This window comes from Choloepus didactylus, chromosome 19, assembly GCF_015220235.1.
Source record: "Choloepus didactylus isolate mChoDid1 chromosome 19, mChoDid1.pri, whole genome shotgun sequence".
NCBI lineage: Eukaryota > Metazoa > Chordata > Mammalia > Pilosa > Megalonychidae > Choloepus > Choloepus didactylus.
The window spans coordinates 17,305,228-17,324,119 of NC_051325.1; the positions used below are offsets into that span (position 1 = coordinate 17,305,228).

General features: G+C 40.3%; 1 protein-coding gene across 1 annotated transcript; it reads right to left on the minus strand.

The window, feature by feature from the left end:
* Positions 1-3,666: 3,666 nt before the first annotated feature.
* OTOR (otoraplin) lies at positions 3,667-5,678 on the minus strand. The gene is made up of 4 exons (XM_037812481.1): positions 5,564-5,678; positions 5,071-5,210; positions 4,562-4,672; positions 3,667-3,760 (listed from the first exon to the last, which is right to left on the minus strand). Exons 1-4 carry the CDS (start codon positions 5,676-5,678, stop codon positions 3,737-3,739), a joined length of 390 nt encoding a protein of 129 aa, XP_037668409.1. The 3' UTR covers positions 3,667-3,736.
* Positions 5,679-18,892: the final 13,214 nt, after the last annotated feature.

Genomic DNA, 18,892 nt, shown 5'->3' on the forward strand with positions numbered 1-18,892 from the left:
CCCCGAGCACGGTTATAGCTGCAATTCTTTAAGGGGAAGCCATTGTCCATCCAGCTCCAGCCACTCAGATAATAATGGCTGCTGCTTATAGGCCCTCCTATTTTCGGACCCCCCCCCCCCCCACGTAGATTTTATTTAATCCTTGCAACTACCCAGCAGGGAAGATGTTATTAACCCCATTGGTAAGTCAAGAAAACTGAGGCCCAGTGAGGTTAGAAACTTATCAAAGAATGCACAGCCAAGAAATGGCAGCACTAAAATGTCAAACCCACATTATTTCAAAGCTCCACGGTGTTCTGGGCACCTAACTTTTCTCCGAGCCACCAATACCACCCAACACACTTCCTTTAAATGGGATTTCAGTTGATTGCCTACCAGCGTCCACCATCTGCCAACTTTGCTCACTTTTTATCATTTTCTGTCCTGATCTCATCATGCACTAGCAAACACTTTGAATAACTCTGCTCTAGGCAAAATCTATCACTTGGCCTAAGCTGTTGCATGAGATGAAACCAGTTACCTTCCTTACCCATATCCATTCCCTTGTATTGTTTCCCTATTCTTCCATGGGTAGAATAATTATTCCCATGTCTTAGTTTTCCAAAGCTGCTATGACAAGTACCACACAATGGGTTGGTTTAAAACAATGAGAAATTTGGGGCTCACAGTTTCAGAGCCTAGAAATCTTGCTGCTTCTGGTTAGCTGGCAATCTTTGGGTTCCTTAGCTTTTCCTTCACATGGTGATGTCCTCTCCTTTCTTCTTTTGGGTTCCATTGACTTCTGGCTTCTAGATCCTTTCCATGGCTTTCTCTATGTCTGAATTTCTTCTGCTTATAAGTCTCTCAGTGATCTGGATTAAGATCCAAACTCATTCAGTTAGGCCACGCCTTAACTATAAATAACATCTTCAAGAGATTCTTTTTACCATGGGTTCACACCCACAAAAATGGCAATTAAGGCCAAGAACATATCTAAATTTGGGGTACATAACTCAAGCCACCAAAACCCATGTTCTGTGAGGTCAGAGATGATATTTACGTTTCTTATATCTCTCCTACAGGGAGGCCATATAAGCTACAGTGCGAGCACTTAAACATTTCCTAAATTGCGTTGACTACCTCATAGAATATAAAACAAATGACAGCAAAATCCCTGTTCTATTTAATTTTGTTTAATCCATCTTTGGTGATCTGAGGGGCAGTAAGATCTTGGCTACAACACTGGGAAAGGCGAGTGAGGATCTTGAGGGTTCACATTGTGTCTTGGCTTAAACAGGATGAGTTTGGGTGGCCATGGAGTTAGATGGTTGCCAGGGTAGCAAGTACTCAGGTAGCCAGACCCAGCTACCTGGTATATGATCAACAGAATGAAGCAAAGGGATGAGGCAGCTTAAAAGTAGTTAGATAGATAGGTAGGTAGATGATAGATAGATAGTGGTAGATAGTCCTTAGTTGGCTCGGGGTATCAAAGGAAGCCTGAAAGCTAGGATTCTTTCTTGCATCCTCAAACTTAGATTTTTTTGTTTTCATGTCAGCAGTTGACAACTTCGTAGAGATACTAAATGCCTTTGTTCTTTGTGGGCAGAGAGAAAGAAAAATGCCCCAAGTAGGAAGGGGTCCCAGAAGGCCTCATTGCCCCCAAACTCTCACCCTTCCACAAACTGAATCCCCCTTTCTCTAGGTAGAGATTAATAGACCATCAAGACAATGCCTGGTATGTGGTGGACAAGTACCAGTTCAGGAATTTTGAATTCCTGTTGTTTATCCTTGGGAGAGTTGCTTCATCTCTCATGTTCTCTAGAGTTGGTTTGTTTGTTTTATCTGTAAGATGAGAGGATGGAACTAAAATCAAGGTTTCTTAGTCTTTAATGTGCCCATGAATCCCCTGGGGTTCAGGCTAAAATGCAGATTCTGAGACAGACGGTCTGCAGTGAGGCCTAAGACTCTGTATTTCTAATGAGTGTCCAGGTGAGGCTGAGGCTGCGGTTCCAGGATGGCACTACCCTCTGTAGTTTAAAGTTCTGGAAAATGCTTTCATTCTTTCAATGCGATCAGGCCCAGGAGGCATAAACCAGTCAATGACCCTCCAACACAGATGAGATCAGTCCTGGGTGGGTGGGAGCTGATGGGGGCAGGCAGAGAGCTCTTCAGCCTGAGGCCTTATGAACGAGGAGCAAGGCCACCAGTTGGGGGGCATGGGGCTGACTGAAGGCCTAGTGGGGTGCTGGGTTTCTCCAGGGGTGACAGAGTAGCTGGAATGGGGATGCTGGCAAGTGAGTGGCAGATAGAAAAGGAGATGGGATAAATGCCTCTGACTAAAATTTTGATTGAGAGCTCTAGATACTGCCTGAAATTGTTCATGAGATAGAAAAAGATAAAGTAGTGTTTCCCAATTCCCCATCCCCTTTGGTACCATTTTGCACAAGAATTTGGCAAAAACCTGTTCACCCAAAGTCACAGTGGACACAGCTGAAAAATAGCCATGGGGTCCAATTCTCCAATTTGCCCTAAATGCTGCCTTCTCGCTCATAGATGACCAGAGCACAGAAAACTAGAGAACAAAACCCATTCCTGGGCCCTCAAAACTCTCTAGATCCCAAGGTAGAAAATAATTAAAAAAAAAAAAAGCCTCAGAAATTTTGACGATTTTTTTTTTTTTTTTTGTATAGTCAGGCATTTTAATTACATGCAAGGAAACAAAAATTCATGACTATATCAGAAAAATTACATCGGTGCTATACAATGAAAACATACTTCCAGGTAAATATACAAAAGCCTGTGAGCCCTTCAGAGCTGCAAAATCTGCAGCCCCTCACCAGATTTCTTGATAAACCATATTTGATGAGGCACTTTTGCAGAGGAAAAGGAAATTAAAAATTGAAATAGAGGTAGAGAAAATAACCCTCAGAATTTTTTTTTTTTTTTTTTTTTTTTTTTTTTTGCTATGTCTTTTGATGATTGAAGTTTCAATAATATCTAGTGAGGGCATGTACTATGGAGAAAATATTCCATTAAAAATATTTCCATGCCCTCCCCCATTAAATATACACATTTATTTATTTAAAGTTTGGGAGGAGATAAATTGATTATTTAGAAAGCAAAGTTATTCAATCAAAATAATTTGTAAGAATTTTTTAAAAGAGAAATTTAGAGGCACAGTCCAAACATCCATGGGTCCAAACAGCTCTTTTTTTCCCCCAGCAGCTGCACATCCCAAAGTGAGCAACTATGAAAAGGTCACAAAACCACAATACCCCTTGATGGCACAGCACCTTCAGGTACATTTTTAACACTCCAATCTGGCCAGAGACACAAATAAATAGAAATCCTCGATGTCCAAAGGGATACCCCGAGACCCATAACATTTACATATAGGGAGTCAAAGAGCTGGAAAGAATTATTACTTAGAAATAACCCCGCATCAACCATGTTCTAAATGTATTCCTATGTAAGAGAAGATTCTCTAAGTGACAACTAATCATCAGGTATGAATTCAACCACTTGGACCAGTGGTTGTCCTGCCCTTGCTTGTGAGAAGACCAGGCCAGCAGAAAACAAAGTACCGAGTTGCAACTCCTCTTTCACCTGCCACTTCCAGCCCAAGCACTACCCCTCCTTCAGGTAACAAACCCTTAAAACAAAAGCCAGAAATTATTTTTGAGTACACTGCAAGCACTTTATTACATACACCTTTAGTTTTGGTGTTCCCTTTCTCTCTGCAGTTTGGACTAGTTTTCTACTCACAGAAGAAATCAATATCCTGGAAAAGAAACACAAAAGATTGAACTGAGCAGGAAGGACCGGAAAACAGATGGAGTTTCTTCATTTTAAGTCATTTTTAAAGACAAATTTGGATTGAGAATAGGGGAGTTTGAACCCCAAAGAGTATGAAATAATTATCAGATTAAGTAAAAAAAAAAAAAAAACTGCTTAAAATGAAGGTTCTCAAATAAACATTTAAATCATGGCTATGTGACAAATTCAAGCTTTATGCTAAAAAGCAATGACAAGTGAGTAACATTTGTGTGGTTGGGGTAATGTTTTGAACTTATTTGGTACAGCAGTTAGCTCCAGGAGAATCTTCAAACAACCACCTTGCAAAGCTGCTCAAAGAAAATCTTCCACTTATGTCCTGAGTTTACAGGACCTCAGCACATTAGAAATAGGGTATGATTTTATTTCACATAAATTGAGTCTATTTACCACAAAAATAAGGTGCTCAAAGATTTTTCCAGAATGTCTTAGTTTTATCAAATGCAGGTGCTAATTTATTTGCCCCAACACGTCTTTCATAAATAAGGATAAACAACTATAAGAATCAATTAATATTATTTTGTTTTCTTTCTTTGCAACATGGACTCCTCTCCAGTATAACTTGCACCTAAAATAAAAGGGGATGTGTGGATACAAATGCTCCCCCAAACTCACTGGTTCAGAAAAGTTTACTGTTGGAACTTGGGTGCTTTGTTTAATACGTCTTGTAAGTTGCACGATGCCGTTTTAACACCAACCTGTGTCACCCCAAGGTCTGAGTCCTTCTGGCCCCATCTGGGGATCTTACCGTGGTGGGAACCTCCCTGGTGGCTTCCTGATACACGTGCTGTTCCTTGACCAAGCTGCTGGGGAAATAACCCACAATGCCCAGATTGTCCTCATGGTGATCACCATAAACCTGAGTGTCCAGAACAGTGACAGGGAGAAAGGATGTCAGTCAGCCCTCTCCTGGAGACTTAGCAATCCTTTCCAAAGATTTTTAAATAAGACTCAGACTGCTTGGGATGTTCGGGCCCGATGTGTTTGACTTCATCTTCTTGCCCAAACCTCACATGAACCTACATTTGGTTTTGTTACAAAAAAGTATCTTTGTTTCTTTAAAATGCAATAATAGCATAAAACATGCAATTATAGGCAGCAATTTTAAAACATGCAAAAATTCTCTCCTATAATCCCCATATTTTTCTTAACAGCTAGTTTTAATAAAAATTAAAATGCATTAAAAAGAGGTATTAGAGGAAAATTCAGAGCTACTCGTGTCAGGATGCGTGCATATTTTAAATGATCTTATCTTACACTGCCAGCCCAAAATTCTCCAGCTTCGTTTTCTTTTACCAGCTTTGAATAAACGTAGATCTGCTGCCCTTTTTTAACGTTAATGAATCTACAGTCTGGGGCACTGTAATCTTCTTGAGCTCTAGCCAGAGAAATAGTATCTGGAAGGAAAAAAAATGGAAATGACTAATTTTTCAGCTTCTGAATTTTATATTAGTAAAAGAGGCAAAGCATATCAGAAGACTAGGAAATGAGAGTCAGGAATACCTCACATTTTATAGCTTGTGTTCAACTCAAGAGGAAGATTACCAGGTTTTTAAAGCTGCATCCAGAGAATCTTAGCCAAGTGAAATCTCCAAAGTAAGAGACCAAACTTAAGACAAAGAGAAACAATGCTAGTAACATAAGCATTAGATAATAGTCATTGCAAAGTAAAATTTGGTTTTATGCTGTTCACGAATATATTTTCAATTGCATAATAGAAATATAATGAAAGGTAGAATGAAGTCCTTACAGACACACTCTTCATCTGCACAGAGCTTCTTGGAAGCAAGGCTGTCCATAAATATTCCATGCACAGCACCTATGGCCACAAGACCTGGAAGAAGAAGTAAAAATATTCTTGCCATCTTCCCTTTTGCGCTGTTTGTTGCTAGCACCTTTTGCCTGAAAGTGGGGACAGGCTTCAGTGGCTCCGTTCTTTTATGTGAAAGCCAGAAATCTGGGTAAACACCCCCAGCCAGTGGGAAAGTATCCACCATCCTCTGCTTTCATAACTGCCTCCCGGACTCCAGGGGCTAGTTAGCATCTGATTTTCCAAAGAGAATCAACCTCCACATCTTTTTTTAGACACAAATGCTATTCAAACTTTGTTAAACCTACTTTAGCTGTGGCTTATTTCTTCTGTCAACAAGGGTCTTCATTTCCCAGGGCTGCTGAAGAAAGTACCAGAGACTGGGAGGCTTAGAACAACAGAAACGTATTGTCCCGCAGCTCTGGAGACTGGAAGTCTGGAATCAAGGGGTTGGCGGGGCTGTGCTTCCTCCAAAGTCTGCAGGAAGAGTCTGTTCCCTGCCTCGCTCCTGGTTTCTGGCGGGGCTTGCTGGTCCATGGTGTTCTCTGTCTATCTGCATCTAGCGTTCTCCTCACTATCTGTCTGGACACCAGTTTTACTGGATTAGGGCCCACCGTTAATCTTAACTAACAGCCTCTTCAAAGACCCTATTTCCAAATAAGGTCACATTCACTGGACAGGACGTTAGGACTTGACCGTATCTTTTTGAGGAACACAATTCAACACATAACAGCAGGGCGTTGTTGAAAGCATTATGCAATTTAAAAATAATTAGCTCTTTATTAATAAAGCAATTAATTTAATTATAAGTAATTAATAAATTTAATTAATAAGTAATTTATTAATGATTTACTTAAATCATTAATCTTTTTTAAGTTTAATCCTCATATTCCATCATCCTATGAAGAAAGCTGCTCTAACTCTAGGAATCTGTTGAAATTGCAAGACCTATGTCTTCATCACAAATAATTTTGAATTGAACGAATCCAATTAATGAACATCTAAACTTTTATGAGAAGTAAATATAAGGACTCTTAGGTTTACAAATTGTACCCCATAGGGTTCTTAGATGTTAAGTTCTGTCCTGGGCAGGGATGGATTGTAACACACTAGCTGATGGCACATCCAGAACCTACTAATAGGGAAAGGAAGTGTCAAGTGGGCTGGGGAAAATGGAGCAATCTTCTCCCACCCCCTTTCTTTAGAATTTTAAAAATTCAGTCTTGAACTGCTCATGGACGGTGAAGAAGGGCAGAAAGTTGAGGTTTGTTTCACCCCCTTTTATCTTGTTTCTGGGTGTCTTTCCTATGGAGAGAGAAGCACTGCTAGAAGTCACCAAAGCTGAAGAACCGTCTACTAACAAATATTTCCCGAGCACTTGCCAGGCACCGTTCTAGGCACTGGAGATAAGTGGGGAACAAAACAAAGTGCCCTAAGAGTTCACCCCTATTAGGGGACACAGACAACGGTGGCTGGTTTTTATAGGGTGTTCGGGGTTGGCATTTCCCATAAGACAGCCCTTCTCGCAGTTGTTCCTAGAACAGAGGTCCCTGTCAGGATGCTCCATCCGTCTTGGTGAACTGCGAGGCTTTGGAGAAGAACCTCCTTCCCCACCAAAAAATGTGGTCCCCACATTGAGGGACAGGCATTGAAGTTATGTCGAAAATAATCTGATTCAGTTTTCCAAGGGGTTAACTGGCAAACCAAAATACACTTAGTATAATACAAGGGTTTTATGGTTGGGGGTTTGTGGTGTGTACATGGTATGTGTTATTTTGGGGAGTGGGTCTTTTATACAGCTGGCCCTGATTTGGAAGCTCATTTTATTCAATACCTTCATTTGAGATGAGGAAACTGAGGCCCAGCAAAGACCCAAGTCCCCTTTCTTGGCTACCCTAAGGGTTACTGAGTGGGGGATGGTGGCCCTTACCCGTTCCATAAATCCTGTCAAATTTGAATGGGGATTTAAAATCTTTATTTCCTGCTTCACTTCAAGGAAAGAAGGAATTAGAGATCATTTCTGAAAGCAAAATGCTTGTGCACTTTTCCTTCTTATAAACTGGGAGCCTACGAGGATCTCTTTGGGAAAACTAAAGCTTGATTAAATCTCTTTACTCCTGACCCAGCAGCTGTTTTGCAGACTGTTACAGCCTCAAATCAGCTCTCAACACAGGAGAGCTTAAAGACAGTTGGCATTTAAGAGGCACTTTAAGAAATGGGGCCCACACTGACTCGAATTTCCACGCCGTAAACAGGCTCCCAGTGCAGAGTGAAATGTCAAAGTCACATTCAAGCCATGTCAACCACTTAGCAAAGTAAGGCTAATACCAACAAGATGCCATTATGGACCATTTGGAGGGAAAGAAAGAAGGAAAGAGTCGCTTTTTATTTCTCTCTGCCTCTTGATGTTCATGGTTAATGGTGAAAACTTGACCACTTCAGAATTTACATAGCACGTCCTGGGCAGGCCTGGGTTTTCGGGGTGCTCTGCAGTGGGAAGAGACAGGATGGAGGCTAGAGGCCCTTTGCCAAACTTTGCTTGTAAATAGAAATTTAAACTGCATTATTCAGCACTGTGTGAAGCAGCTATGCTCAAGACCCCACAATCGCTCGGGGTGCAGAGAAGCCTCTGTCCTGAATAAAAGAAAAAATTTTCATGTAATTTAGGCTCTCACAGCTTTATCAAGTGAGTCACGAATCGGGTAGCATCGCATTCAGAAGGTAGAAGGCAGCTCTGCCCAGGGAGTGGAAAGGGGAAGCTCATAGGGGAGGGGGATGCCTTACAAATTGGGGAGGAAATGTACATTGATTAGTATGGTATGTTTGTCCAATCTGATAAGCTGTCTCTATTTGACCTAAACTAGCTCTATCAATCACCAGGTGTTGCTTATCAGCAACCCTGTAAGGATTGTTCCATTTTCTCTGAAAACCCCTGCAGGTCAATTGGTTTTGTCTTCTGAAAAAGCCCTTCTTGGAAAGGGGTCTCCTCTTGGCAATGCCCAATACAGGCTTCCATTTTATTTTACTTAATCCTCAGCTTGCTTACCTTCCTCCTATAGATTTTCAGATGTGTTCTCTGAGCCTTTAACCCAAAAAGTCTTTTTTACCCCTTTCTGGTCCTAAATTAGTTTTTTCAGTCAGGAGATCTCAAAATGGAGGCTGTGGCTTCCTCAGATTCTTAGAATGGGTTTGGGTGGGATGGGTGGAGCAGCCTCTTAGCTGTGCCCTTCAAAGCCCTGCATGATTTGGCCCCTCTACCTCCCTCCCTTCACCCCGTTTTTCTCCTCTTTCCCCTCTGTTCCCACCACCTTGGCTGCTCTCCCTCTTCTGAAAATGCTAAGTCCATGTCTGCCTCAGGCCCTTTGAGCTTACTGCCTGGAAAGCTTTTCCTGCACATATTGGCATCCAGGTCTCTGGACAAGATGTCTCCACAGACCAACACAGCCTGTCCCTACCAACCCAGCCACTGTACCCCGTTACCATGGGACACGCCCAAAAGCATGCAAATTGATCTGACATTACCTTGTTGTTTACTTGGTGCTGGTTTGCCTCCTGACACTACAATGAAATTTCCATGGGACCTTGTCTAGCTTGTTCATCACTCTATATTGGCTCCTAGAAGAACCCATGGCATTCGTTAAATTGAGAATTCATTGAATGAATGCACAATCCCTCTGAAATGGTGTGATTAAGTGTGTATATGTGCATCTGCACATTTTTCCCCCCTTGGGGAAAGTTCCTAGCTTTTATCTGACTTAGAAGGAGATCCATAATATCCTCAGAATTAAGATTCACTGACTAAATTATTAAGGCAGAGACCTAGAATCTTGCCACCAAAGTATGGTTCTCGGACTAACAGCTTTGGCATCACTTTATGGAAATGCAGACCCTCAGACCCCAACCCAGACCTGGTAAATCTGAACCTATGTTTTTAATAGGCTATTCCACTAACTTACATATGTGCATTAAAATTTGAGAAGTACTATTCCAGGGCAATTCAAGCAGAACAAAATATTTAGCCAGGACTTCACATTCTTCAGTCATCACTGAATACAGCATTTGCAAGCGACAAAATGCCTGTTAAATAACCAAAGAGAAAATACTTTAAGCCTTAGAGTTTAAAATGGAGATATCAGCCTTTTGCAACAATTTCCAATTTTACATGGTTTTCTATTAACAAATTGCCTTTGAAAATACAATTTGAGCTAATGAACTAATCATTACAACTTGTTTCATAAAGGTAGCAATCTTGGGTTGGGTCTTAACCTTGGCTCACACTGGAATCACCTGGGGAGCAAACATTTGATGACTGCCCCTGCCTCCTCCAGATTCTGATTTAATTGGTCTGGGCTGTAGACTGGGCACAGGCAGTTAGAAGTTTTCCAGATGATTCTAATATGCAGCCAAAATTGAGAACCACTGTATTAGATTGATAGTGACCTCTACTCCCTCCGATCCAAGCCTCCCTAGGAATATGCACTTCTCACCTCACATTCCCAGAGCTGGGTAAGATAAGGAAGATTCTACTGTAACTAAGTCTTCTTTGAAATATAGTTGGCTCCTTTTCCCTTGCCCCTCCTTCCTCTTGAAGCCTTGCTTTTCAGACTTTGGTTGCATTCAGGGAGATTTAAGTAACTAAGTAAATACACTGAGGATATTGGACAGTTGAAGAGGGAGCTACAAATAAGGGAGAGGCTAGAATTAACTCTGTGCTGTTGGATCACAGTTGGAGTCACTGCTGTGAATTCCTAGTTTTTAATTGTATAGATATATCCAAATACATAAAGATATCTCTATATAACAAGATAATGAAAGACAAGGACAGGTTTTGAACTGATATATTAGACGTGACTACATGTGACACATAAGCTGCACTGGATTTGGAATCTAAACAGGCCATTTCTGAGAAAATCAGCAAAATTCAAATTGGATTGTATATTGACATTGGATGTTAATTTCTTGATTTTGATAGTCCTATAGGGTTATGTAGAAGAATGGCCTTATACTTAGGAAATACATACTGTATTAAGGGTAATGCAAATCAGAAACCTTAACTATTAGGAAATCTGAAGTGATTATGGGAATTCTATGCACTATTTCTGTGACTTTTCTATAATTTTTTTTAATCTTCATTTTATTGAGATATATTCACATACCATGCAGTCATACAAAACAAATTGTACTTTCGATTGTTTACAGTACCATTACGTAGTTGTACATTCATCACCTAAATCAATCCCTGACACCTTCATTAGCACACACACAAAAATAACAAGAATAATAATTAGAGTGAAAAAGAGCAATTGAAGTAAAAAAGAACACTGGGTACCTTTGTCTGTTTGTTTCCTTCCCCTACTTTTCTACTCATCCATCCCTAAACTAGACAAAGTGGAGTGTGGTCCTTATGGCTTTCCCAATCCCATTGTCACCCCTCATAAGCTACATTTTTATACAACTGTCTTCGAGATTCATGGGTTCTGAGTTGCAGTTTGATAGTTTCAGGTATCCACCACCAGCTACCCCAATTCTTTAGAACCTAAAAAGGGTTGTCTAAAGTGTGCGTAAGAGTGCCCACCAGAGTGACCTCTTGGCTCCTTTTGGAATCTCTCTGCCACTGAAGCTTATTTCATTTCCTTTCACATCCCCCTTTTGGTCAAGAAGATGTTCTCCGTCCCACGATGCCGGGTCTACATTCTTCCCCGGGAGTCATATTCTACGTTGCCAGGGAGATTCACTCCCCTGGGTGTCTGATCCCACGTAGGGGGGAGGGCAGTGATTTCACCTTTCAAGTTGGCTTAGCCAGAGAGAGAGGGCCACATCTGAGCAACAAAGAGGCATTCGGGAGGAGGCTCTTAGGCACAATTGTAGGGAGGCCTAGCCTCTCCTTTGCAGCAACCGTCTTCCCAAGGGTAAAACCTACAGTAGAGGGCTCAACCCATCAAACCACCAGTCCCCTATGTCTGTGGTCATGTTAGCAACCATTGAGGTGGGATAGGCCAATACCCCTGCATTCTCCACAGGCTCCTTAAGGGGGCACTATATATTTTTTTACTTTTTTTCTTCTTCTTTTCTTTTTTTTACCTTTTTTTCCTTTTTAAATCAACTGTATGGAAAAAAAAAATTAAAAAAAAAAGAAAACAAAAAAGAAAAACATACAATAAAAGAACATTTCAAAGAGACCATAACAAGGGAGTAAGAAAAAGACAACTAACCTAAGATAACTGCTTTACTTCCAATCTGTTCCTACTTTACCCCAAGAAAGTTACCTAATATAGCAACATTTCTGTGAACTTGTTCCTACTATACCCATCAGAAATTAACAGACCATAGTCATTCCTGGGCATCCCCAGAACGTTAAATAGCTTATCTGTTCTTCTTGGATTACTGTTCCCCCTTCCTTAACTGCTCTCTATTGCTAGTTCCCCTACATTCTACATTATAAACCATTCGTTTTACATTTTTCAAAGTTCACATTAGTGGTAGCATATAATATTTCTCTTTCTGTGCCTGGCTTATTTTGCTCAGCATTAAGTCTTCAAGGTTCATCCATGTTGTCATATGTTTCACGAGGTCGTTCCTTCTTACTGCCATGTAGTATTCCATCATGTGTATATACCACATTTTATTTATCCACTCATCTGTTGAAGGACATTTGGGTTGCTTCCATCTCTTGGCAATTGTGAATAATGCTGCCATGAACATTGGCGTGCAGATATCTGTTCGTGTCACTGCTTTCCGATCTTCCGGGTATATACCGAGAAGTGCAATCGCTGGATCGAAGGGTATCTCTATATCTAGTTTTCTAAGGAACTGCCAGACTGACTTCCAGAGTGGCTGAACCATTATACAGTCCCACCAACAATGAATAAGAGTTCCAATTTCTCCACATCCCCTCCAGCATTTGTAGTTTCCTGTTTGTTTAATGGCAGCCACTCTAATAGGTGTTAGATGGTATCTCATTGTGGTCTTAGTTTGCATCTCTCTAATAGCTAGTGAAGCTGAACATTTTTTCATGTGTTTCTTGGCCATTTGTATTTCCTCTTCAGAGAACTGTCTTTTCATATCTTTTGCCCATTTTATAATTGGGCTGTCTGTACTATTGTCATTGAGTTGTAGGATTTTTTTATATATGCAAGATATCAGTCTTTTGTCAGATACATGGTTTCCAAAAATTTTTTCCCATTGAGTTGGCTGCCTCTTTACCTTTTTGAGAAATTCCTTTGAGGTGCAGAAACTTCTAAGCTTGAGGAGTTCCCATTTATCTACTTTTTCTTTTGTTGCTTGTGCTTTGGGTGTAAAGTCTAGGAAGTGGCCGCCTAATACAAGGTCTTGAAGATGTTTTCCTACATTATCTTCTAGGAGTTTTATGGTACTTTCTTTTATATTGAGATCTTTGGTCCATTTTGAGTTAATTTTTGTGTAGGGGGTGAGGTAGGGGTCCTCTTTCATTCTTTTGGATATGGATATCCAACTCTCCCAGCCCCATTTGTTGAATAGACCATTATGACTCAGTTCAGTGACTTTGGGGGCCTTATCAAAGATCAGTTGGCCATAGAGCTGAGGGTCTATCTCTGAATTCTCAATTCGATTCCATTGATCTATATGTCTATCTTTGTGCCAGTACCATGCTGTTTTGACAACTGTGGCTTTATAATACGTTTCAAAGTCAGGGAGTGTAAGTCCTCCCACTTCGTTTTTCCTTTTTAGAGTGTCTTTAGCAATTTGAGGCATCTTCCCTTTCCAAATAAATTTGATAACTAGCTTTTCCAAGTCTGCAAAGTAGGTTGTTGGAATTTTGATTGGGATTGCATTGAATCTGTGGATGAGTTTGGGTAGAATTGACATCTTAATGACATTTAGCCTTCCTATCCATGAACATGGAATATTTTTCCATCTTTTAAGGTCCCCTTCTATTTCTTTTAGTAGAGTTATGTAGTTTTCTTTGTATAGGTCTTTTACATCTTTGGTTAAGTTTATTCCTAGGTACTTGATTTTTTTAGTTGCTATTGAAAATGGTATCTTTTTCTTGAGTGTCTCTTCAGTTTGTTCATTTCTAGCATATAGAAACATTACTGACTTATGTGCATTAATCTTGTATCCTGCTACTTTGCTAAATTTGTTTGTTAGCTCTAGTAGCTGTATCGTCGATTTCTCAGGGTTTTCCAGATATAAGATCATATCATCTGCAAACAATGACAGTTTTACTTCTTCTTTTCAAATTTGGATGCCTTTTATTTCTTTGTCTTGCCGGATTGCCCTGGCTAGCACTTCCAGCACAATGTTGAATAACAGTGGTGACAGCGGACATCCTTGTCTTGTTCCTGATCTTAGAGGGAAGGCTTTCAGTCTCTCACCATTGAGTACTATGCTGGCTGTGGGTTTTTCATATATGCTCTTTATCATATTGAGGAAGTTTCCTTCAATTCCTACCTTTTGAAGTGTTTTTATCAAAAAGGGATGTCGGATTTTGTCAAATGCTTTTTCAGCATCTATTGAGATGATCATTTGATTTTTCCCTTTTCAATTTTTAATGTGCTGTAATACATTGATTGATTTTCTTATGTTGAACCATCCTTGCATGCCTGGAATGAACCCCACTTGGTCATGGTGTATGATTTTTTTAATGTGTCTTTGGATTTGATTTGCAAGTATTTTGTTGAGGATTTTTGCATCTATATTCATTAGGGAGATTGGCCTGTAGTTTTCCATTTTTGTAGCATCTTTGCCTGGTTTTGGTATTAGATTGATGTTAGCTTCATAAAATGAGTTAGGTAGTGTTCCATTTTCTTCAATGTTTTGAAAGAGTTTGAGTAAGATTGGTGTCAGTTCTTTCTGGAAAGTTTGGTAGAATTCCCCTGTGAAGCCATCTGGCCCTGGGCATTTATTTGTGGGAAGATTTTTGATGACTGATTGGATCTCTTTGCTTGTGATGGGTTGGTTGAGGTCTTCTATTTCTTCTCTGGTCAGTCTAGGTTGTTCATATGTTTCCAGGAAATTGTCCATTTCCTCTACATTATCCATTTTGTTGGCATACAGTTGTTCATAGTATCCTCTTATAATTTTTTTGATTTCTTCAGGATCTGCAGTTATGTCACCTTTTTCATTCATTATTTTGTTTATATGGGTCTTCTCTCTTTTTGATTTTGTCAGTCAAGCTAGGGTCTTGTCAATGTTGTTGATCTTCTCAAAGAACCAACTTTTGGTGATATTTATCCTCTCTATTGTTTTTTCGTTCTCTATGTCATTTATTTCTGCTTTAATCTTTGTTATTTCTTTTCTTCTACTTGGTTTAGGATTGGTTTGCTGTTCATTTTCTAGCTTCTTCAGTTGATCCATTAGTTCTTTGATTTTGGCTCTTTCTTCCTTTTTAATATATGCGTTTAGTGCTATAAATTTTCCCCTCAGCACTGCTTTTGCTGCATGCCATAGGTTTTGGTATGTTGTGTTCTCATTTTCATTCATCTCTATATATTTAGCAATTTCTCTTGCTATTTCTTCTTTAACCCACTGATTGTTTAGGAGTGTGTTGTTTAACCTCCAGGTATTTGTGAATTTTCTAAGTCTCTGATGGTTATTGACTTCTAATTGTATTCCATTGTGGTCAGAGAATGTGCTTTGAATAATTTCAATCTTTTTAAATTTACTGAGGCTTGTTTTATGTCCCAGCATATGATCTATTCTGGAGAAAGTTCCGTGAGCACTAGAAAAGTATGTGTATCCTGGTGATTTGGGATATAATGTTCTGTATATGTCTGTCAAATCTAATTCATTTATGAGATTGTTTAGGTTTTCAATTTCCTTATTGGTCTTCTGTCTGGTTGATCTATCTATAGGAGAGAGTGATGTGTTGAAGTCTCCCACAATTATTGTGGAAACGTCAATTGCTTCCTTTAGTTTTGCCAGTGTTTCTCTCATGTATTTTGTGGCACCTTGATTGGGTGCATAGACATTTATGATCGTTATTTCTTCTTGTTGAATTGCCCCTTTTATTAGTATGTAGTGGCCTTCTTTGTCTCTCAAAACATCCCTGCATTTAAAGTCTATATTCTCTGAGATTAATATTGCTACACCTGCTTTCTTTTGGCTGTAGCTTGCATGAAATATTTTTTTCCATCCTTTCACTTTCAATTTCTTTGTGTCCCTGTGTCTAAGATGAGTCTCTTGTATACAACATATTGATGGTTCATTTTTTTTGATCCATTCTGCGAATCTATATCTTTTAATTGGGGAGTTTAATCCATTTACATTCAACGTTATAACCGTGAAGGCATTTCTTGAATCAGCCATCTTATCCTTTGGTTTATGTTTGTCATATATATTTTTCCCCTCTCTCTATTAATATTCTTTATTGTACCCATACCGAATCTCTTTAGTACTGAACCTTTCTCCAAGTCTCTCTGTCCTTTCTTTGTTTCTCTGTCTGTAGGGCTCCCTTTAGTATCTCCAGTAGGGCAGGTCTCTTCTTAGCAAATTCTCTCAGCATTTGTTTGTCTGTGAAAAGTTTAAGCTCTCCTTCAAATTTGAAGGAGAGCTTTGCTGGATAAAGTATTCTTGGTTGGAAATTTTTCTCACTCAGAATTTTAAATATATCGTTCCACTGCCTTCTTTCCTCCATGGTGGCTGCTGAGTAGTCACTACTTAGACTTATGCTGTTTCCTTTGTATGTGGTGAATTGCTTTTCTCTTGCTGCTTTCAGAACTTGCTCCTTCTCTTCCGTGTTTGACAGTGTGATCAGAATATGTCTCGGAGTGGGTTTATTTGGATTTATTCTATTTGGAGTTCGCTGAGTATTTATGATTTGTGTATTTATGTTGTTTAGAAGATTTGGGAAGTTTTCCCCAACAATTTCTTTGAATACTCTTCCTAGACCTTTACCCTTTTCTTACCCTTCTGGAAAACCAATGAGTCTTATATTAGGACGTTTTATATTATCTATCATATCCCTGAGGTCTGTTTCGATTTTTTCAATTTTTCTCCCCATTCTTTCTTTTATGCTTTCATTTTCCATTCTGTCATCTTCCAGGTCACTGATTCGTTGTTCAACTTCCTCTAGTCTTGTACTATGAGTGTCCAGAATCTTTTTAATTTGGTCATCAGTTTCTTTAATTTCCATAAGATCATCTATTTTTTTTTGAGTCTTGCAATGTCTTCTTTATGCTCTTCTAGGGTCTTCTTGATATCCTTTGTATTCTGTACTATGGTCTCATTGTTCATCTTTAGTTCTTTGAGTAGCTGCTCTAGGTGCTGTGTCTCCTCTGATCTTTTGATTTGGGTGCTTGGGCTTGGGTTATCCATATCGTCTGGTTTTTTCATATGCTTTATAATTTTCTGTTGTTTTTGGCCTCTTGGCATTTGCTGAACTTGATAGGGTTCTTTTAGGATGTGTAGACCAATTGAAGTCCTTATCTCTAATTTATCAGATCTACAGCTTCGTGGAGTACACTTTCTCTAACTAACCAGCAGGTGGCATCCACAAGCCAGCTGTTCTGCACAAGCCAGTTCTCCCCTGCTTTGCCTTTGTGGTGAGTGGGGGAGTGAGTCTTGTGGGGTCCAATTGGTGTACCAAGATTGCGTGTGTAGTTGGTGTTGCCCGCCCTGTATATGGGGCGTGTTTCTGGGCAGTCAGGGAGTGGGGGTGGCTCTAACAATCAAGTCTCCCTGGTGATCCTGGAGTTTTAAAGCTGCTGCAATAGTCTAATCCTTCAGTTCAGTCCTGCCACAGTTTGTCTCTGCCACTGACCCACAAGTCCTTGGTATTGGTGTATGGCTCCTGAGACTTGCAAGTGGGTCCCTCTTCCAGGCCGTGCACCCCCTGGGCTGTGTAGGGAGGCTCCCAGTCTGCTGAAATGATGGCTTAATGGGGCTTTGTTAATTCACACTGCTCCACCTTCCCAACTCTGGGACAATCAGCTGAGGTTGCAGGGAAGGCTAATGTCCACGCCCAGTTTTGTGGTGTGTGCCTGTTATTTGAAGCACTTCTGTCACACTGGGTTGTGTGGGGCAGCTCTGGGCTATGGGGCTGGCGATGGTCAGGAGTGTTTCCTGTCCACCAGGATGATGGCTGTGAGCGGACACCCCCCTTGTCTTGGGAAGTTGTGGTGTTTAGTGAAATTTCTCAGCCACTGGATTATTGCCTTTTGTCTCAGAGCTCTCTTAGTTCTGCTCTTGTCTTGACCTGCCCAAATTACAAGTCTTTGAAGCTTTGTGTATTGGGCTTCTTAGAGTAATTGTTTTAGAAAAAGAAAAAAGGATTAAAAAAAAAAGGGGGGGCCCTCCTCACAGATCTAATGGGTTACTGAAATGCTAAGAGACAAAGCAATTAGGGCCAGTAAGGAAAGGTCCACAGGGCAGAGAGATCAGCTTTTCTTCGGGATTTGCATATGAGCCTCAGGGCCTGAGCTCTGCCCTTCCCCTTTCTATGTTCACCAGAACTCCAAAAATCCTCCGCTTTTATTTTGGAGTTTTTCGTGCTGTTTTTTTCTATGTCTGTCTCCTCTCTGCTGGGCTGGCTGCTCTCAGATTCTCTGGTGTCTGGTCTCAGTCTATCTATGGTTGGAGTCTGGATCAGTAGAATGAGTTTCCGATAAGGGGACTGAGCCTGGCAGGGAGGGGTGCGGGTCCCCTGGCCGCAAGAACTTACAGATTTCGCTGATCTCAGCAGTTCCACATTTTCATGAGTGTTGTATGAAGTATGTCCAAAGTCAGATTGCTCTGTGGTGTCCAGCCCACGCAGTTCCTGGCTTTCTATCTACTTTCCTGGGGGAGTAACTAAAACATACAGCTCACCAGTCCACCATCTTGCCCCGCCTTTTCTGGAAAGATTTCTATAAATTTTAAATTACCCCAAAATAGTTTCAAAAAATAATAGATGTCTTCTGTTTGAAATCTTCTAACAGAATGTATGTACACACAAACGCCTATACAGTGTTCATAGCCACTTTGTTCATAATAGCCCGAAATAAGGTTAAGAACCCAATATCCATCCACTGGCAGATGGGTTAATTGTGATATAGCCACATAACGGAAAACTTCTCAGCAATAGTAATGAACTGCTGATACATGCAGTAATATGGGAGAACCTCAAAAACAGTTCAGTGTTAAACAAGCCAGACACAGAAGACTACATACTGTACGATTCCATTTACGTGAAATTCTAGAACAGGCAGAACTATTGTGATAGAAAGCAGATCATAGGTTGCATGAGGCCAAGGTGGAGAAAACAGATTGACTGAAAAGGGGCACAATGGAGTTTTCTGGGGTCATGGCAAG